General features: G+C 41.2%; 1 protein-coding gene across 2 annotated transcripts in view; it reads left to right on the top strand.

Moving 5' to 3' along the window:
* Nucleotides 1-895: 895 nt before the first annotated feature.
* Nucleotides 896-22,144, top strand: part of LOC125765580 (T-box protein H15-like) — a 45,406-nt gene continuing 24,157 nt past the window's right edge. The window contains exons 1-3 of one of the 2 annotated variants that reach the window (XM_049430884.1): nucleotides 896-2,181; nucleotides 9,363-9,568; nucleotides 9,641-9,771. In XM_049430884.1, coding sequence (XP_049286841.1) covers nucleotides 2,001-2,181; nucleotides 9,363-9,568; nucleotides 9,641-9,771 — 518 coding nt within the window. In that variant the 5' untranslated portion in view covers nucleotides 896-2,000. The remainder of the gene's footprint in view (nucleotides 2,182-9,362; nucleotides 9,569-9,640; nucleotides 9,772-22,144) is intronic. The other variant, XM_049430885.1, reaches the window with a different exon arrangement.

Raw genomic sequence — 22,144 nt, 5'->3', positions numbered from 1 at the left:
ATTCCCACCTCTACACGGTGTTGTCCTTCGTCTAAGAGGTATCTTTGTGTTCTGGTTTTTTTTGTTGCTCCACTTCTTCGCACCATCTAGCACCAAGCGACAGTTCACCTCAGCTAGCGGGTCGTTAAAAAGTGTAAAATGTCGATCGAGGCGCTTCGGTATGGAATTTTGTGCACGTACCGGCAGTAAATGAACGACACACCAGTTTACAGAATCCTTCAGCGCATGAATGGCCGCAACCCATACCGAGCTGGCTGATTGTCTTCTGCCGTGGTAATGCCCGCGAAATGTGAATGTTAATTTTACGAGACGCGAAGACACATTAAAAATGGTTCCCAAATTCCCGCACAGCCGACAAACGTTTCGTCGAAATAATGGGGTGTTAGACGAAGAATGGTTGCAGACGTTGAGTCGTTCGGAAATGGTGCTGAAAAATGTGTTTCATAACCTTCGCAACATTAGGAATGGTATGAAAAATAACAAAAAGTGACACTATTTTAATAAAAGACGATCTGATATTGGGTAATACGGGAAAGAGAGGGAGAGAGAGGGGCTAAACAGTAGTCACGAAGGTAAAATATGCCATAGGTTCTTCTAAATGTTTAGGACAATACATGTCTATCAATCTTATTAAAAAATATTAGTAAAATAAAATGGGCAATAATGAAAAGTTATATACATAAATAATAGGAAGCCAAAATCTAGAATGAAAAAATGGACGTTTATAATAATTTAATTTTTATTTAATATTTGTATCAAATAATTCTTCAATACATGTGTACGCAATGAATCCTTAAGTAGTCAAATTTGATGAAGAACCAAAAATAACACAAAAAAGTTTGATTCTTTCGGAGTGTCAAACTCACCAAAGGAACTCACCTCCATAGGAAGTGAGCGTATGAGTGGTGAGATGAGATTGATCTCATTCCAACGAGAACCGAACTCATCGTGAGAATGCAAGTGAGCGGACGGTTTATAAAAGTAGGTGGAGCTATGAGTTGGTAAATGTTTTTGTTCAAATTTATGAAAAACATGCATGCTTTGATGGAGTAAGGAAAGAAAATCAAGAAAACATTGTATTTCCTTCGCGTTTAGTCTGCTCATGCAAATGTGTGCGTGAAGACGGCTTTCTTCCTACGCAACTTTGATGTGCTCCCCTTTAGATGGGGTAGCTTCGAATGGAACACCACCACCACCATCACCATTGATATGCACATCTGCGATGAAGCAACATTTTCTGGTGAGCTTCGGCAGAGGCGAAAAAACAAATCCCACTAGAAATTGTTTGTATGATGTTGTTGTTTTTTTTTCTTATTTTAGTTTTACTTCTCTTGGTGGCGAAAGAGCAACGCGCGTTTGCGACCCGAATGGCGGCCATGATATGCATTCTCCCTTGCAGTTTGCTTGCTACCGGCGCACGTAAGCGCACGTACGCAAACCTTCCATAGCGCGAATACGCGAAAAGGCGCGTGTTATTTTTCGTCGTCGTTGTCGTTGCGTACGCTCAAGGGTGTGTGTTTTTTTGTTGCTGTACGGAAAATGTGAAATGTTAGGCGTAGAGAAATCAGCACCAGGAGGTTCTGCTATCTTCCGGGCGAACAAGTGTACCGCAAGGGTGTTGCAAATAAACGCAAAATAAATAAATGAAATCAGCTTTGACAGATTATCGTTCGATAGTGTTCCCTCTCGAAAAGCTCCATTAATTTTAACCCAAAAAACCCCGGGAAATGGCTCGCGGATGTGTTGAAATTATTTGCACTGTGCTGGTGCTTGTGCTGGTTTGTTTTCATCGACGGGCGATTGTTCTACATTGAATGCACAGCATCTCTTTCGGTGGCAAAATAGGGAGTGGAAAACATCGCATCGAGTGTGAGCTTTAGGTTGTTTTGAAATAAATAAAAAAAAAAATAGGTTCACTGCCGACGTGTAGAGTGGTGCGAGTGAATAGTGAAGAATTGTGTCGAAAACGAGTAACAAAACAACAGCCAAACAAAAAAAACATGTTATTAGGAACGCAAACACACTGTGGCGGTGCAGGAGCGGCCACGGTTGCAGCGGCAGCTGCAGCTGCAGCACTGGTTGCATCGAAAACGGGAAGCAGTGGGACAGATTTTTCAATCGCCGCCATTATGGCTCGTGGTGGAAATAGTTCGAGCCGGGAACCATCGGAGCGAAGCAGCAGTGAGTAGAATTGCAATAGTTTCAATATGTTTAAACAGTGGATTCTAGATTAGAGAACAAAACATCATATTTTTAAAACTCATTTTTAAAGTGAGTTAAAAACTGAGCAAAAATGTTGCGTGTAATTTAAATCATTTTCTTCGGCTTCAAATAGACGCATTTAAGTAGAGTTGGTAGTAAACTTGCTAGTAAACGTTTCTCTTTCGCTTTTCCAATTCAGCAAGGTTACTGCTGATTGGTTTAACACTTACTGCAAACATACATTGATTGAATGTTTTCATGCAAGTTACAATCGACTGGCGATGAAACACTTTGTGAACAATAGTTCACTGTAAGGATAAGCTGTGAACAAACAATCGTGCTGTACGTTGATTATGGCGCTATGTTGAGTCGGATTTGCTGTTAAAAAAGTGTACTTATGGTTTTATCATGTAGCAGTTGAATAACGGATGAAATTAGGTTCAACACAAAAGTGAGAAATAATTAGGTCTTTGGCCTTTTGATAATTTGAAATATCTATCATGCTTCTTGTAATGCCAACTCTTATTAAGAAGCTGGTTAAAATAAGAAAAAAGGATTATATCATGCATTTAATCATGTGAGAAATTTACTCTTAATGCTCAATGTTGCATCTATGGCCACCAGTAAATAGTTTTAATTTTGATTCTATTTTTGAAGTTTGTACTTTATATTAGATGTATTCAAATTATTTATTACCTAACGTGTAATTGGTTAAACTAAACGAAATAAGGTGATAAGCTGGAATCTGAATATTTTTTTTCCATTGTTAAAACATGAATATTAAAATGCCACATTTGAGATAAGTTTTAAACTGAAACATTTTTACTTTTTGTTATCGCAACACAAAAATCAACGGACAATAATTTTGACTGAGTAAACATTGAATAAATTAATCTAAAAAAAACTTATATCAACCATGAATACATATATTTAAAGAAAACTGAATTGTTGCTCCATCACGCAATCACCAACCGTGAAAAGTTTGTTTGTTTAGCGCTAGTCATCTCACAATCATTAAACTAATGCATGAGATACATTGTACGTTGAAATTCAATTCTTAACAGCCATCACCAAACTCGACACCAAAATGCAGAAAAAGCGAATTCCGAAAAACGAGGAAATATGTAATGTTTGTTGCTTTAAAATGAGATACAAAAAATATTATCGTTTTTTATTTCTTTCTATTATTTATTTATATATTATCTTCTTATTTATTTTATTTTATTCTTGTTTCTAAATAGTAAAAAACTATAACATTTTTTTTTCTTATGTTCAAATGATTACAAAAGTTAAGAACAAACAGAATACCTTTTATTTTAAACAAATGACACTGTATCCCTATTTATTTTTCCTCGCGATTTCAGGCATTACAGCGCTAGCTCATTTTATTCTCACTCACACAACCGCGCTGCTAATCGGTACAAAATAATGCTCATCCTAATGTGTTTTTATCGAGAGGAAAAAATCTTGATGGGAAGCAACAATTTCTGTCTAATGATATGTTTGCCACTAAGCACAGGAGTTTTGTAGTAGCAATCGATACATCTATCGCATCAGTATTACGCTGATCACTAGCACGAGATAGCACATTGTCACGATTTGTACGGTGTTTTGTTGCGACAAGCACTGGATACGTATAATTATATCGTATGCCATCAGTTTAACTGTTTGACGATCATGTGTTTAGAAAATTGTCGGCAAACATTATTATACAAGAAGGTATGAAAAACCACCAAAATAAATAATTGTTAACAGTTTACTAACTTTTCATCGTGAGTAGAAATGTTTCACTCTTTAAAGGGCGTGAGAAACGTTATCGTTTAAATTAGAATATGACAATTTATAAAAAAAAAACAAATCCCACTTTTAGTCACATAGATGAATTATGATTCTAAGATGGAAGAAGCTTAAGAAAGCTTCCTCCTGGCAGGGAAACGATAATGAATGTATAAATAAAAAAATGAATTACAACACTGTCTACGGCAACGATGGGAGCGTCGGTATAATTTCAAGCTGAACTTCATGAAGATGGGAATTTTTAGGCAGCGTGGAATAAATGTGAACACAAGTACACGGGCAATGGAAAGCAATGGCATTAAAGCATTTTGTGAACGTGTGTTGTTTGTGGTTTCCTATCAAGCAGGGTAATATATTTTATCTCTAGCCCTTTCTTAGCAGAAGGAAGTGAAGCCATCACTGGTTGAGAGCAAACGGACAAACGTTGACTGCTACCGTTTTTTTTTTGTTTGTTGGTGAAACCATTCGCACCGGAACAAAAACAGATTGGACCGGTAGAAATCTTCAGCTCACACCATAAAGTGTCATAAAGCGGGATGTGATCTGTAGCGGTTAACTAGGTGAATGTGGATGTACTAGGGTTTTTGCGATTGAATGAGATCATGATTTACGGTCAGCTTGGCGGCTGGCTGCTTAATGGCGACAGCAGCAACTGGGTGAAAATGAGCTGCTCATGTTTCTCATCACCATCATCACCGTTCGGTTCAAACGATGAGGCCTCTGTTGGTGAAGGTCTGCGGTTCCGCCGAAAGACCACTTTTAGTTGACGGGGCTGTTTTGTGAATGGTTGTGACCGTAGAAAGCATTCCGGTTAGAATGCTTATTGTATATTTAGAATATGTAGCAAAATAAGCAAAATAATTTGAACAAATTATTCAATTAAAGTACAAAAAATATTTTTTAAAGTTATTAAAACACCACAATGAAACTTTAAAAGTTTTTTAATAAAAAAATACTTTTGGTATGTTTCGAATGAAATATTTCAAACACAAACAAATTCAAATTTATTTTATTCAATTCCCTACCCATACAGATACAAAGTTGTTCGAAGCACATTAAAACAACTTTGTTCTTTACGTTTTAAATAAATAAATACCCCAACTACTGACCAGCAGTCCCGAACGAACCCACCTCAACATCGGTGGAATAATAAAATTGTATTCTCTGTTAACAAGCTTCTGCCCACACCGAACGTAATAAACCATCCGTTTCGATTGATGACGGATTTCGCCTGTGCTGAGGCACATAAAAGCTACCCTTTTACGAAACGAATAAGCGAGAGCGAAAGAATGAAAGAAAGGGAAAAAAGCCCCTCAAACGATGTACGTGGGCGAACGAATATATTTGCCGAGCTTCTTTGCGTTTATGTTTGGCAAATTATGCAGAAAAATATCTATCAACTATTCATCACCAGATGCGATCGATGTCGCGGCGCTGGTTTTTAGGGGATGAGTTTTTCATCGTTCTTCCAAAAAAAAAAACCGTTTAACTCCACTAAGCGCGATGTTGGAGATGCGTGCGTTCGCAGCAGAAATGTGAAACGTGAGTCAATCCGCCACAAGTTCTTCTAAACGCCGATCGTCATTTAGTCGACGATGGTCGTACAGCCGTATTTTGGGCAGTAGTCGCTCAAGGAAGCCAGTGCCAGTTTTCATCGTTTCGCTTCTCACCGAAAACTTCATTTGATTGGTGTTTGTGTGCTTGAGACAGCCCCTTGTGTTTTGCCGTTGATAATTTACGACAGAAGCCCGGAGTTAATCCGTTAGTTGTCATAAATTTCCGGCCACCATCCGTGACGATTTGGCTGTTTGGAAGAGCATATGCGTTCGCGTTTTGTCGTCCGAAGGGAAATTGCGTTTGCCGCGTGGATTGAATTCTGCGATGACGCGTTGATGTCACGCGTGGGATAAAATGTGCGCCTGCCGTTGCGCCATTCGTCGTCGTCGTCGTCATCGTCTTTGCCGTTTGTCGGTGATCTTCGGGGTCGGGAAATGTGTCGCAGAGATTAATAACCGATCGTGTTTGTCCGTGCGCCAGCTACTTACTGCCGACTCGTCTGTTTAGGGTATTTTGATATTTGGCTTACGAAAAGCTTTCTCGGTGGTGGTAGAAAGAATGAGGCCAGGAGCATGGGATGGGTGGTTTCCATTAGCTAAGACAACAACCTTTCATTGGGTACAGATAAGAAGCTCTCACATGCTCCACATCGATGCACCGGTTCGTGGTGATGGACCGATGAAGCTGGCAGGCAGGCAGGATAATTTAGATGCAAGGCGGTAGACACGCAAAAATGGCGCTCGTTGTGTATGTGGTTGCATGTGTACGGGCGCGTAGATGCAGCCAAGCATCTGGTTTCGTGCGTGCTGATGGTTCGGTGCAACAAATGCATAAATTAATTTAAAATAGATTATCGCCTTCATTAGTGCGTCAGACAGTAATTAGGGTTGATAGTGCTTGTACTATAGCGTACCTAGTGCAAGAGCGTAAGTTCATAGTGAAAGAGCGATAATGTGCGCATCCGAAATAGGATTCACGATTGAACATGGCAAAGGAACATGGAAAGAAATAGAGAGAAACAGAGAGAGGCGCAGCACGCATTGATTTTTCGTTATTCTTTTTTGTTTGTAACAAACATGTGAAAAAATGTTTGTAATTAATTTTGACCTTTCGAAAAAAAAATATATCCAATTCCTACACTACACAGTATTATTTTTTATATTCTAATAACCTTTTTAATATCAAAAAAATCAAAAAAAGATTTTGTTTTTATTTCAAAAATTTAATTATGACAAGAATGAATAAAAAAACACCATTAAACTATTTGTTTTCTTTAATAGTGGTGTGAAGATACACAGCTGAGGTTTCGCTTCGTACATTAAATTAATCATCAGCAAACATCCAATTAGGTAATCAAACGTACATTATTGGATTGAGGTTTTTGGTTCAGAAGCCTCAAATTTCCCTCACACATTTACGCTTTATTTAAATCGTATTTTATAAAACCAAAAACAACGGCTATGGCCAGCGGGCGGAATGATAACTGGGGAGAAGGTAGCAAAATCAACATAAACACATCGAGTTGTTGTCAGCTCGACGCTGGTCGATTAATTGCAACCGCCAAACCAGCCAAACAGCAGCACCGAACCTGTCGAGTTGTCTAATAATTTTCTATTACACGTTTTTGCTGGCCAGATCCGTACGGTACGGTGGCAGTGAGGGAGACCATTTTTAAAGGTGCGAGGAAACGGGTGAGTTCTGTGGTGACTGCGGTACACGCGAGTCGATCGTATGGTAATTATGGTTTCGGTCACATCACCGATCCAAAACCGGTTCCGACCGGATTACCCCTGGAGGGCTGAATGCTGTGAAATGGTGGCGAAAATCGAGCAATCGCTAAATTGGAAATTGGAATAACGCTTCCGCGGCCACTCGACTGCTACGGTCGTCATAGTGGCTGTGTTGATTGAATGACAGCTCGTTTCGGTTTTGGGCTTTGCGCGATATTTGGCATTAGTACCGATGTACATCGAGCCCTGCTTCTTTTTTGGCCCTTTCGATCACACGGTTTCACCGGCTTCTGGGATCCTTCGGTTTGGTATGTGGTGGAACATGTCCATCTGTTGTCGCTCGTGTGGTCTACAGAGAAAGAAAAGCGTTATAAATAGTATGAACTAAAAAAAATACCCCCAAAACATACCCATACGTTTGTCCTCGGCACGATACGATTGATACCTCACAAGCGTGTGCAAGAGAGGCGGCAGATCCGCTGGCAGCACTGTTATTATCTATCAAGGAGGTTATTATTTTATCATTATCCATGTGTTACTGCCGCTCGCTGCCTTCTGCCGGTCTACCGCACCATCCGAAAGGATCTCGGCTCAATCGATCAGCAGCCATCAGGGCTATGGAGCCTTAAACGGTGCGTGCGTGTCACTCGGTCCTTTATGATTTTGTGTCTAATTTTGATAAATTGTATAATTAAAGGGTCATTTCCTATTCGATCAGTCGATGCGGTTGGCTAGACCGCGAGAAACGAGGCAATGAAAAACCAGCACTTAAGGAAGCGATAATGGTGAAGCATCCTTGCCGAGAGGTATTCGAAAAGGCTTCAAATGACGGGGGCATACAGTTAAACAACAAACACATAGGTCTTTTTGGTGATGTTGAAGTTATTTATTGAGGGTTTTGGGAAAGGGGAAACAAAAATCAGGATTTAGGGAAAAGGATGCTTCTTGGCTAACAGCTGACGTTGTTGAATTGGAGGTTTTGAAAGAAGTCAAATGGGTTACCTTCTTTACATTTGATACGTAACTCTGTAAAGAACAATGAGAATACTTACCAATACATGATATAAGTGGTGGTTGAGTAACGAAACTAAAAAAAGGGAAGAGTAGCTCAAACATCTCATTAGCTGCGCTTTGTTTAAATGAATCGTTTATCGTGCTTAAATTATATACAAGTGTCCATTTATTGGAAGGGAGTTTTAAAATTGAAGTAGGTATTTTATTTTAGAATGGAAGTTACAAGGGAAGCATCGCAAATATCGTAAACCGTATAATAAAGATCTGTTGTAATATCTGTATAAAAACATGCTCTAGTTTCCGCCTATGTGCCGATGTAACTCAAGCAACTTCAGAAACGAAAATTGTTATTCAAATTTATTCTACTTTTTACATATTTTGTGTATCGAACTGCAAAAAAAATCACAACAAACCGCTGTGTATATTTTCCCTTGATACAAAATGGAGCAAACATCAAAAAGGCATTTTTGAAAGAGCAAAGTTTGTTGAGTTTTTTTGCTTCTAAAGTTCCCCAAAGTTCCCCTGAGTATCGCGAGAAACCTAGAGAAGCACATAAATCATTTCGCTTGCCTTTATGATTTACTGCCATGGTACTGCATTGGACAAGTGTTCGGTTTCGAAGCATAATTCGAACCTTATCGCATTTCCTATGTTCGAGATTTAAAAGATGCGACGACGAAGCCAGAACGAGGATGAAAAAAATGTTGAAAAAGTGAGTGATTTAGTTAGCGGTGGAATGGGAACAGTGCGAGCTTGTGGCTCATTAGAATAGATACAACAAGCGATTGGAACAGGGAATAGATGTTACAAGTAGTACATACACGAGCGGACGAGCAAACGTTTGTTTCACGGTTAATTTAGATGCAAATTTAATTAGCCTCTCTTTGCTAATGCGACGAGCGCACTCGTTTAGCAGGTGGGAGTTTAAGGTGTAGATAGCTTTTTTGTGATCCCAAACAAACTGAATAGACTTGATTTATTGATAACAAAAAAGTTCTTGGTAGCGTTTTACAACGAAATTGTTTGAAGCTGCGATTGAACGTTAATTTCTGTTTGCTTAAGGTCCTCTCTCTGTTGATCGATTCCCGGAAGCGGATGATGATATCGATGTCGATGTGGAGCAATGCAGTGATTCGGAGGTGGCAGCCACTTCTAACCACGGTACATCGAAGAACCGGGCAACCAAAACACGCAAGGAAACGACATCACCAGCGCGTACTACTGGCAGCCCATCCGACGAGGAACGACTCACACCCGAACCCGCGCAGGTAAATATTGCACGTTTATTTGAATTCCGACAATATCTCTCTATTTACTACAATTTAATGTCCTCTTTCTAGTCCAAATCAACGATCGTAGGATCGTGCAATTGTGACGAACTGCGACCTGTACAGTGTCACCTAGAAACGAAGGAACTCTGGGACAAGTTTCACGATCTTGGTACTGAGATGATCATCACGAAAACTGGACGGTAAGTGAAAGATCACCTACACATTGGCTTCTACTATCACTCCGGCTACTTCCTCTGACACAATACAGTCAGGCATATCACGGTTTGTCGCGATGTCACAGCAGTGACCCAGAGGGCGCTGTCAATCGGTTGTTGCCTATGACAGATGTGTCAATCACGGCCGGTATACTATGGCGGCCTGTTTGACGTTGTCTCCCGACCACAACACATCTGTCAACAGTACAAAAATGGCTGAAAATAAGCCATGTGTGTGCACAGCAGGGTATGGCGAGCGTATGGCGTTGTATGCTACTGGATGCAAACGGACCACGGTGCGCCCTGACCCGGTGTGATGCATGTGCGGCAACGCAGGCCTAGTAATTGCGGGCAAATGAGTTTGTAATCGGTGGGCAATTAGCACACCCAGCGCCTAGGATCGGTTGCGCTCGGAGGCGGCCTACACGCAGTACGCGCTAAGGTTTATACCGATGACACGTGTCGAGGTTGGCCGGTGGGGTTGAGAACGCAGATGGTTGAGCATGATAGCCTCAGCATGTAGGACGTTGACTATGTTCACTGTTGGTAGAGAGAGGTTGGTACCGTATAGTACTACTACTTGCGCAGGTTATTTAAAGTTGTCATTTTTATTTGTTGAAGTTGCGGTGACCATGAAGTGTCTTGGCTGTGGTGGATTACGGTATGCTGCGGTCATTTATGATCAATGATGATAGTGAATTGTTCATTATTATAAATTTTTTAATGTTTGATGTGTAATTTGAAGCATTGAAATCACTTGATTCAGTGCCTTAGTCAAGATGTGGTTTGTGATTTACGTCGTTCCATGAAAGAGATTCTTGTACTTCCATCGTAACGAGAGCATTGTACTGGTTTTATCACCTTAGGTACAAGGTCAAATAGTAATGCTGCATACTTAAGCTTAGCAGAATAACGTGAATCTTGCTGCTAAAGAGCATTTTCTCACACAAACGACCCGAACCCATATCCGTCAACGATCGATCGTTCGATTTGCCGTGTGTAATCCCTTCCTGCTCGATTGGCCACTTCTCACGCCAAGGTTCGAATTTTCTCAACCGGCTTTGCATGCGCGATGTTTTATTGCTTTACGAGCGCACATCAGGTTTTTGGGGGGTGAGCGGCAACGGCGACGAACCTGAACCACGCAAGTTACCCCCCTTCATAGCACACGGTTACGGCATGTCACGATGTCCCGTTGCAGCTTGCTTCCCAAATCTCCCCATCCGGGTGGGATGCAAAACAAGCGACATGTTTACACCCCGGGTGTGTAAGCTCGTTACCGGTGTTCCGCCCGAGAACCAGAACAACCGGTGATCCGGGTTGTTAGGAGGTGTGAAAAACAACGAACCGATCGATACGATGCGGCCCTTGTTTTGCTCGGGTACGGGAAGATCACGGATCATAATCAGGTTCGATTTGATCCGGTATTATGATCGCCTTCGACGTGGCGAAACCTTGGCCTTGCCGTGCTGGCCACCTCTTGCCTATTATGTGTTTTACAACTTTTCGTCGCTGCAATAAAGCAATAAAATCGCTAATCCACCCGATGAAAGTGATAAATTTCCACGATGTCAATGGCAAGACCAACGGTGTCCGTGGTACACCAGTGGAAGCTGCCATCGGAACCTGTCATGCATGGGCTTTAAACTGGTTTATTGTCGCAGTTTGCGGATGCGCAGCACCTTTGGTCACCTTTGGCTTGTACGGATATACTGTACCCGGGCCACGGTACCCGTTCGTACCACAAGACAGACCGAACAACACCGGACAGCGTACCTCGGTGGAGACCCCAGTCCATATCGTCCTCGCCGTGGGGGAGTGATCCGAAAAAAAACGGGTCGTGTTTGGCGACCACACACCGAACCGATCGCGAGGGGGTTTCCGTCACGAACGGGGCACCCAGGGCTATAGAAATTCCTTTACTTTTACGGGGGGTTCGTTTCAATTTCTTCAAATAAAATCATAATTTACGGTTCCTTCTTCATCGCGTTTTGCCAGCGGCACATGTGTTCGTGCGGGATGAACGTTTAAAGTGGACCATCTCCTGTCAACGAGTGTCTGCTGCCGGGCCTGCTGTTTTGCGAGCGCTAGTTCACCACACGGTATGCAGCACAAAACGGCGATCATGTTCGTTGTGATATGGTGCTCTAGCATGGGAGAACATCGAACCGAATGCGGCATAAATCAATAAGCATAAAGTGAAGATTTACATCGATAGATCGTTCCCGTTTTTTTTCGATTCGTTCGAATGTTTGCTGTTGCTTTATTATTTTTATCTCACTCCCTGGATACCGGGCGGATGTGTCCATCCGGTTTGGCATGGCTTCGATAGACGCTTTCGAAAAGCGGCGAGGTTGCTTCACAGATGGAAAGCTCATTTTTAGAGCACAGACTCGTGAAGTGGCTTTTTTATGAGTTTAACACGTTGGGGTTTATTGGTTTTTGGGTTCGCTTTAACCCTCTGCTCGTAATGCTTTGTACCTTACGCTGTCTCATTACAAAACCTTCTCATGACACATAGGTGAGGTGTTGTGAAAAAAGCAGTAATGATTGGTACCACACAGAAGATGATTTTATTAGCTGTACGAACGACCGTTGCTAGCAAAATTAACACGATCCCTCATTTCGTGTTCCGCGGAAGATTGCACTAGAATTTATTGGTTGCAAACGTTATTTTTTACAACGGTTTTGTAGTAATTCACTGCATAATGTGCTCAATTCATAGAGTAATGATGGCGAATTGCCGAGTTTTAGTTGACATTATCCTTTCGAAAGCAATAGTCCGATAATCGTTCGCTTCTTTTGGAGTACATAGATTGGAATAAAATTGCATCTCATTCCTGTTGAAGTGCAATGGACCGTATAATATACTATTGTGAATAAAATCATTCGTTGATTGAGCATGTGAAATGAAGAAAAAATAAAAAAAAATCCGTCGTTCTGTGAACTATTCTCAAAACATCGTTACATCTCGTTCATGATTGTAGCTACCCGGGGTTTAAGTAAAATCAGTAGGAACCAATCCGCAGCGGTAAAACGATAAGCTTCGATCGAAACAACTGTTCCGTCGATCAGCATGTAATTAAAATTAAATTTATGTATCAAATTACAAATTAAAAAAAACACACGAAGATTATCATCGATTCGGTGTCGTTCGAAAGTGACAAAACAAGATAATAAAAGAATTCCATCTTTTCCATTCCTTCCGTGGCTTCCAGCCGCTCTCGTGGTGCGCCGGATCCGTTTTGTACGCACATTCCTCACCCATCGGATTGCCTTTTTGATGATCAGAAGCGATAAAGTGTTTTCTGTCTGAGTGTTTTTTCTCTCTTCAACCAATCTTTCGCTTTGCCCTTTTTGTTTTTTTCTACTTCTTGTTTCCTACGTGCTTAAAGCTTGGCTAAAGATGCTTGGATCGATCGAAGCTGAGCTGTGGAGCAAATGTTGTGCCTTCGAAAGAATACGGGACAACATCGCACTTTACGAGAAGTTTACCGGGCGGACCATGGTGTGGATGTGTGTTGGATGTTGTTGTTTTTGTGCCTCACTTCATTTGCCCAGGGTGTCCAGTGTGTTTTCGTTGTCTCCTCCGGTCGGCAACGATAGGCATCCGAGACGATAATCAGTTCGATGACAGGTTTACTCGTTGTTTCCTGTTAATTTTATTAGTTTAATTTCCTTAATTTCATCGAAGCGTACGATCGGTGTGTGTGTGTGTGTGTGTGCGTGCAAGCATTTCGATGGAAGTTCGCCCAGCCTTCAAAGGAAGATGCTTCCACACGGCTCGGATTGCGTTCGTTAGGCGTTAAACGCCATCACGAAATAAACACCTTCATTTGATTGCATTCGACCCGACTTTGACCCGATGTCCTGTGCTTGTTTTGTGCCTTCCCCCGGTACTGCATGCGGAAAAGTATAAAATGGAAATTTGATCCAAAAAATCGTTAAACGTCATTGAATCTTCGCCATTCTCAAGTGAAAGCCGGTTCGGCAAGGTTTTTTCTCCTCTAAGGGAGTGCGTACTAACAGTGTGTGTGTGTCGCTGCGCCTGAGAAGATGACGAAGAGCATCGAGCGCTGGAAAATGATCACCATCGTGTGCAAACGTCTTGCGCAAATTGCCATCTAGTTTCTAATTAAGACCCTTATTTTTAGACGGCCAACCTACAGTCGCACGTAACGCCTCATCGTTTTGCGAGCGCAAAATTGCCACACAACCGATAGAAGCGGATTGCCCGAAGGCGGGCATGTACGATCTCACACACAAGATGTGACACATTTTTCGCCATCCTTTTCACCGTTTTGCAACATACGTAACGATCGTTGCTTTTGCAGGGCGATAGAGAAAAGAGTGCAAATAAAGAAGGGAGCAAAATGCAAGAAAGAAAGAAAAAAAACATACCACATAACCCGGCGTGATTATGATTTCATAAGATAAATTTCCGATCATGAATGGACCGCAAAATTACACCACATAAACAATTTATATCCTACCGCAGTGGGGTCGCAGTCGTCGTCATCGTCGGGACGCTGTGTGAAGAAGGACTGCCTCGGAAGGTAGGCCATCGAAGGGGAACGACAGGCTAGCGTGAAAGACATAAAGAAATGCAGAGCATCTTGGGAAGGAGTGAGAACCATGAGGTACGGTCACCAGATCGTTACGGTGCCCCCTTGTCTAAGGAGGGTTTTTGGTTTCCCGTTTTGGGACCAACGGTCGATTGAGCATTGAGTTTTATCCCTGCCTCACCGCGCAACCGTTGTGCGCCGCAAAAATGGCTTTCAGTACATTAAATAAATAAACAGTCATTTAGTTTGATTTATCTTCCGGTGGCAACAGCTTCTTCACAAGTCCGGTGCAGTTTCGCAGACCTTTCATCCCGCTGCGATTGCTTCGATGCCATTTTGGAGAGCATTTTACACGTCTCGGGCAGGAGGTGTTTGTCTGTGAAGGGTGAAACAAAAAGATGCAACGAAGGATGGAACTCTTCCTCTGCTTTCGTAGCATGTGTGTAAATGTGAGGCTCAAAAAACTTCTGCTTCACTACCACCAAGTTTCCGAAAGCCAGAAGTTATTACACGCTGCTTTTTGTAGTGGATCGGTGCCAAAAAAAAGGATCGGCTGTAAATATTTGCACTCCACAGTCTTATTTCACCCTATCCAGGCCAGGCCGGGTGCTCTGTTAGCAATAAATAAATGAAGCATTTGAAAGCTTCCGGAGCAAATAAAACAAGGCTCCTTGTTGCATTTGCACCCGAAGACGTCGGTTAAACGAAACGAAAAGAGCAATAGGTGGCAATAGGTTCGTTTTAGGAGTAGACGGGACAGTGCCAAGCGTTATTCGAAGGACACGCAATCACCTGCCATTTGATCGACTCTTGCATTTCTCTGCGTTGCTTTAAGCCGGGTTAAGCGATTGATCAAATTGTTATCGTCCGAATGGTCGTTTGTTTGATCGTGTGGCTGAAACATACGCAGACTGCGTAACTGGCGAGAGATTAGCCAGTACGATGGCAAATCGATCAATGGTTCATCGGCGGCAGGGTGTAGCGATAGCTTTAATGATTTTTTTTGGTAGCCTGTATATCATTACACAGAGATGAGAAATATGCCGCCGATCGATCAAATGTTATCCGATGTGTTAATCAGCCAATTTCCGGCTCGACTCGATCGGGAGCGAAAATGATAACGTGGTTAGGAATGTTTCCGCAGCAATATATGTGCCTTGCTTTACAAGGATGTAAAATGGATAAGAATCAGTTGTTTTATGATAAATGTTTCAACAGGAAATAAAGTTGGCATTGCAGGGTACTATACATCTGCAACTTGAGCTACGTTTAAAATGATCATATTCAAAACATTATTTTTATGTTATCATTGGCCGTTTATAAAACATAAGATAGATGTTGTGAAATTTAAACACTGACATGTAATTTACAAATAAACATGAAACATTATACGGCAGTTACAACAATTGAGAAAAACAGAGAATTTTATCGAATTTTTAAATTATTTTCATTGAATATGATCTAATCGTTAAAAGGAATATTTCACAATTAGATTATAATTGGTATGTTGATTGAATATTTCGGGTTTTTTTAATCTAAAAAAATATTCGATTCTAAATTGCAACAAATAGTTGCAAAACTAATAACCGAGTTTGGCCGGGATAAGGAAAAGTAAAAAGAGAAAATGCTTGTGAAAGTTGTACACACTTCAGCCTTTTAAGGTTGACAATGTGACTAAAAGCCGTAATCATGAATTACAAATAAAATAAATAGTTGCAAAAATAATTATTGTACTGCATTCAATACTTCACACTTTTCACTAAACCGACTGTAATTCTACAAAGTGAAGAAATAGAATGGCAATTTATGGTCTATTTGAACGGATATGAATTACTCCGGACATTGTTATATGATACTACATCTCTGTAAAAAAATTAAAGAAAAAAGTCATCAAATGTCAACAGAGTGACCAAACGAACTAAACTCAACATTTCCGATCGTGAGAACACACGATGCTTAGAAGAAGACGACTGTCTAGTTTTCATCATCTTGTTCTCATGTTAACTAACAGCCATTGATAGTGTAAAGTGACCACGACTAAAACCAGCAAGCTCATTGTATTACTTGAGACAAAACTGTGGGCAAAAACGAAATCGACTCGAAACCCAAACTGGAACCTTCAGCTCTTTTTCCGGTCCTCTTCAAACGTAACTTCCCATGACGATCGGTTAGTGAAGAACGTCCGTAACAAGAGCAACCGGAAGATTAAGGAATGCCGTTTTGAACGAACTGCTGGTCAAGTACAAACCTGACACTACTGACCTCCGTGTCGTTTGTGCAAGAAAAATGAGTTTTCTTCTCTCGGGCAAGTGAAACAGGCTGTGGTCTCTGAGCCAGTTACGGCACCTCCTACACATGGTAATAAATTTTCCTAAACAACGTGTGACCGCTTCTATGCCGCTCTTGAGTGTGCGAACAAGATCGAATTTATTTCGTTCTGGTGCACTAGCCGGAAGCCGTTTCATTCTGGCGAGATGTTGCATCTCTTCGCGCCACAAAAGTGAGTCGAGCAAGATCGCGCATCAAATTCCAAGAGAAGGACTGGAGTAGGCTTGTGTTTAGCCTTTTTTGGCCAACGGGTCTGAGGCCACCCACAGTGACTAGGATCGTTTGAGTCACCATCAATAGTCTATGCAAATCATGTACGATAAGTGGGATCGACCTTCCGCGCGTCAGAAGTTTAAACCCTCTCAACACCTCTTTTGCATTCTCGATGAATTAATCCGATAGCCGCCGCTAGGCAAGGTACGGAAAAGGTTATGTTTTTTCGCCCTCATGGCATTTCTCCATTTTTATTCTGTAGAAGCATAAATGAAGCTAACGGTTCCACACCTTCGAACAGTATCTTATCTTATCGTGCAACCGATAGAAAACATGGTCGTTACATGCTTCTGTGCGCGTAGTTTGTGCGCTTGACGCGATGGCACTGGCTGGTGGAACCGGTTCCGGCGAACTAGGCTTCCGCTTCGATAATCGACATGGTCCCTCAGTCGATGCGACTTTGTACGACTTAGCCGTGGTTAAACGCGTTTCTAACCTCTTTTTCTCTCTCTCCATCTTTTACATCCGAACCGTGGCACATGTGTTTATCGGACATGGGCCACCGTTACGGGTAGTGAGGTAATTTGCCGTCCTATCGGCATGTGATATCGAGCGCACATTTGTTTCATATTTAACACACCTTTCTGGATGGCTTACGGGGCGCGAAGAATTGCTCCAAGGTACGCAAAAGGGTGTGCGATCACAGGGACATCCTTTGGCTTTTCTTGGGCCACACAGGAATTGAAACAATTCAGATTGTTATCGTATAAACATGCATTGCCCAAGCATACTAACTGACGTAAACAGTTAATTTTCCAGAAGGATTAAAACAAAGTAGTTTTAAAATAGATATATTAATATAGGAAAAAATACAAATATGGTTTATATTTTTTAGGAAAAGCATTTTTACGACATGAACTACACGAGAATTTCGTATAGAACATTTTAAATATGCCTTCAAGCATACCTCTAGGGCGACTTTGTTTTTGTGCACCTTTTTCTTCATCCCATACTGGACTGACCTGTAGTTATGTTGATCCTTGCATGCGTACCCTGTTCGTGCCGGTCGCACGAATGTCCAGGAACCGAGGAAAATTGAATGTCCGACAGCAAATGGTCATGTTTTTCGGGGTGTAAAATTTATTCGGTGCCAGTTAATTGTACTTCCCGGACGCCATGCCGGTATGGTTTAGCTTTCGAAAACATTGCACATCTAAACGGGCCGTGCCGGCTCGGCTTATTCCTTCGTTGCGCCTGATTCTGATATCCTTGCGGGCGTTGAAGTCTTACGATTGGTGGCGCTAACATTGTTTAAAGTATTTTTGGTGAAAAGTTATAATGATTACGTTTTTTCCTTCCTTGCCCTCGCCGCCCGCTAAGGAAGAGTTTAAAGTGTCGTAAATATGTTTTGAAGCAAATTTTATTTCTCGAGAATACTTCTAGTAGTGGCTGTAGTGGCTACGTTCCACACCGTGCGACGCTAACCGTCGTAAATCTTACCGTTTTACACCAGTTTAAAGTGATGATATTTATGCTGGGGTGTCACATTATGCACATTTTTGCGCTCGTTCATTTCCCCAATACCGAAGGGAGCAGAGGTGATAAAAGATTGGATTTTTTTTTCTTCCTCGTTGTTGCGTGTGCATGTGTGCAAATAAATAAATAAATGATCGCGATCGCGCCCTTTGCCTTATCGTGTGCGAGGTAGCAACAAATTGAAGGATGCTGTGCGGGCGTAAAGCAAAGCTACATCTCCCAAAACACATACTGGCCGGGCATGGGTAAGCGGTGGGGGGCGGTAAGGCACGATTTATGTTTCGACCGATCATAAATAATACGATTATGGCGCTCGGCTGTGGAGTGGAATGAGAGGGTTTTTTGTTTACTCGTGGCTGACTGCTGCTAATTTTTTCGCCTCGCTGCTGTTTTGGTTGGCGTCTGCTGAAAAGCGTGTGTTTGACTGTACGTACCCCTGTGCCCCTTGCGGTAGAAGGTGCACATTTATACGCGTATGATTCGTGCGCCCGAATCGATGACGTGATCGTGGAGTAACGCGCCACAGTTGTGAAGTTTGAAGAAAAAAATAATAATAATCACAAAAACCGCGAACGCCCAAAACTCGTTCGTGGGGTTTTCGGACTCCTGCTGTGTGTTGGACCGGGCGACTGTACGTAGCTACTAATTGGGCATATTTTGGAGCCGTTGCTGAACTTGGTGCGAGGGAAACATTCGATGATGGTTTTAACGATCCGGTCAACACTTCGGTTAGGTTACTCCCGTGGTTGGTGGTCGGTTATGGGGTTTGCTGACTAGTGTTGGGCAGTACGTTGGGCCGTATGTCTAATGGGATTGGATGTTTTTGTTCTGCCGATCGTGTTAAGTTAAAATCAAAAGGTAGCTTTAAGCCTTATGCATTATGTTTTGTCTTGCAAAGAGTAAAGACTATATTTTTAATGCATTTAAAGTGGATTTGTAGAAAGGCTAGAGAATGGCTGGAGGATATTTTAATAAGGTTATTTTAGAAAAGAAAACATTTAGCTTATTAATTGTGATGACAATGCAATTACTCTAGTGTAAATAGTTCAAAAGATACGTTGTTTTTTCATTTTCAGATCGTCATATTCAGTGTTTTGATAGAACACTGTATTTTTCTAAAGTTGTATGGGTTAGCAAATTGGAATTCTTACGACTGATTCATGAATTCCTTTTATTTTTTAAATTCTTCAATTTTGCTGTGTTTTAGCTACTTCGTACTGTTTTTTAGACTGTGTAAAACATTTTCATTCCAAAAACCTTGTTTATTGCTATAATATCTCTCGTTTTAAGGTTTATGATTTAATGGATTCCAATTTTCATGTAATGTGTTTAAACTCGTTTTTCGTGTTCTTGTTCTAACCTTGATTTTGTTTAGAAGTAGTTCTATTATAAATTTGATTTTCAATTTTACTCTTTGTTTTTGACACCATCAACTCGAAAGATATTTAGCTGCCATTTATGGCTATCTTTGACTTTATTTATCCGCAATCAGTCCTACTTCTAATCGAATTTATGGAATTTCAATTATTAAGGTCTAATTAAGTCAGCACATATTAAAAATAATATATAACCAAATAAATTCGTTTTATTTGCGTATACAGAAGTGGTATTTGCCATAAGAAATCTTATTTAATTTTAAAAAAATATATATCTTGATACTTATATCTTTCATATTAGTATATTGCATCTATTGCCAATATTAATGTATGATTTATTTGCATGTCAATTGATGTTTGATTTTTGATTAGAAAAAACTTTGTACGTATTGGGGATTCATTTAATCGAACTAACAAACGAATATTTAGTATTCTTTAATGAAGGTATATTTTACAAAAAACTGAAAGGCGGCGAGTAATAGAGAACTTAGCCCTGCATTTTCCAACGCAATATCAAATGCAGGATATTTATTGTACGTACGTAAAAACTTTGTCTGTCATTCTCTTCGTCGTTGGAACCGCACAAAACAACTTTATACAATCTACTTTTCACACATAAGCACCTCATTGTCGTGTGCGCCTAGCGTACATGCAAAAGGAAGCACCTTTCCGCGTCCTGTTTGAGGCGTATCCGGTTCGTCCGGGTCGGGTTGACCGGCACCGGTTACTGGAACTGGAAAACCACCCATCACGAAAAGGCCACACTGGAAAGGGAGCAAAATCCAATACTCATCGAAAAAACGGCGATGAACCTACCGGGGATCGATTGTAACATGCAAATCGATCATTAGCGTCATGGCAGCAAAAAGGGTTGTTTCATAATTTTCGTTTATGTTCTTGTCATCCGTTCCGTTGCCTTTGTTCTTGCAGCGTGGCAGGATCGTCCCGGCAAGACGGTGTTACATTTTTATTACCATACTTGGAACCGTATTTTGTACTTCATTTACTTTCGGTTACGTTTCACAAGTTACCGCTCAATCAATATCGTTCGCCGGTTGGAGTAGGGGTAGATAGGGTAGGAGTATTGGTTAATGTATTGAGGTGAATGCAAACGGGAAAATAGCCATTGGGCGACAAAATTCAGCGACAATGAATTCATTTCCCACCTAGCGCCATTGAAGCGTAGCGATTCGGGCCGCGTCAAGCTGACCCACCTTAGGTAATCATAATTTCCAAAATTAATGATCCTTGGTATGACAGTTTGAACATTTCACGGACGACATGAAGGTTATTTTTATATGTGTGTATCGACTCCGTTGGTGGGAGTGTTTGAGTTGTTCGTTCAAAGATTGCTAGTGTTTGGTGTATTATTTTAAAGTACACCATATTTTCAAATGTCCATTAAAATTTTATTTGATTGTTGAAAAATAACAGCTGCATAGGAATACGTGAAATTATACCTTAAATTGAACAAAATAATGTGCTATCTTCTTAGCTGATAACGAAGTTCTTTTGAGTGTTTGTGGTTCATTTGGTGTGTCGAGAAAATTACAGTATCTAGAATCTAATCATATGCACCGAAAAAAACTCCATATTTCGAGTTTTGATGTCTAACGAGACTCAACGTGATAGACGTAACATGGAAATCGAACCGATAGCCGCTACACGCCAATATTGTGCAATTTTTCGTTCATCAAACTGTGCCCAATTTGTGTCATAAAATGCATGTCCAAAGCAAAACATCTGGCAAACAGTTTTTGGGTAAAAAAAACACCACACAAACCACGGTGGCCACGTCAGGCTGCAAACTTCCCACCAATCTGTGGCTTTTTATTTTGGATACAAAAGCTTCCCGCCGCCCATTCGAACTTCTAGTCACGGTAACGACGGAAAAAAATTGATTGAACATCAACCGGAGCACGGTTGTTTGGAGGTACGATTTTGGGTCGCAAATTAAATTGATTAAGCCAAATGTCAAACAATCGTTCAATTCGGGGTGGCCATGGTGGTGGCGAAGCGACACGATTGGCATGCGAAATTGGTATTCGTCGGGCATTGTTGAATGCCGAATCGTAATGGTGCGCGCATCCCAACACGGATGACAGTGTGCAGTGAAGTGCATGAAATCCTAGAAAGGTGAGAAAAATGGCACCCTACCAGAGAAAAGCACTAACATGGAAAGAAAATGTGGTTGTGTGGTTTGGAGAATTTTTTGTCGTTTTCATGGGTGAGAGCATTTTTGTCGTTTTCAATCTCGCACCAAACCGGAAGACTGGTGGTTTGCCGAAAGTGGTCCTCGTGATGGTAGGGGGGAAACACGACATGACAGCGGCAATTGCT

Source organism: Anopheles funestus, chromosome 2RL (genome assembly GCF_943734845.2).
Source record: "Anopheles funestus chromosome 2RL, idAnoFuneDA-416_04, whole genome shotgun sequence".
Taxonomy (NCBI): Eukaryota; Metazoa; Arthropoda; class Insecta; order Diptera; family Culicidae; genus Anopheles; species Anopheles funestus.
The sequence above is the reverse complement of the archived record's forward strand: the minus strand, read 5'-3'. Positions and strand labels throughout refer to the sequence as shown.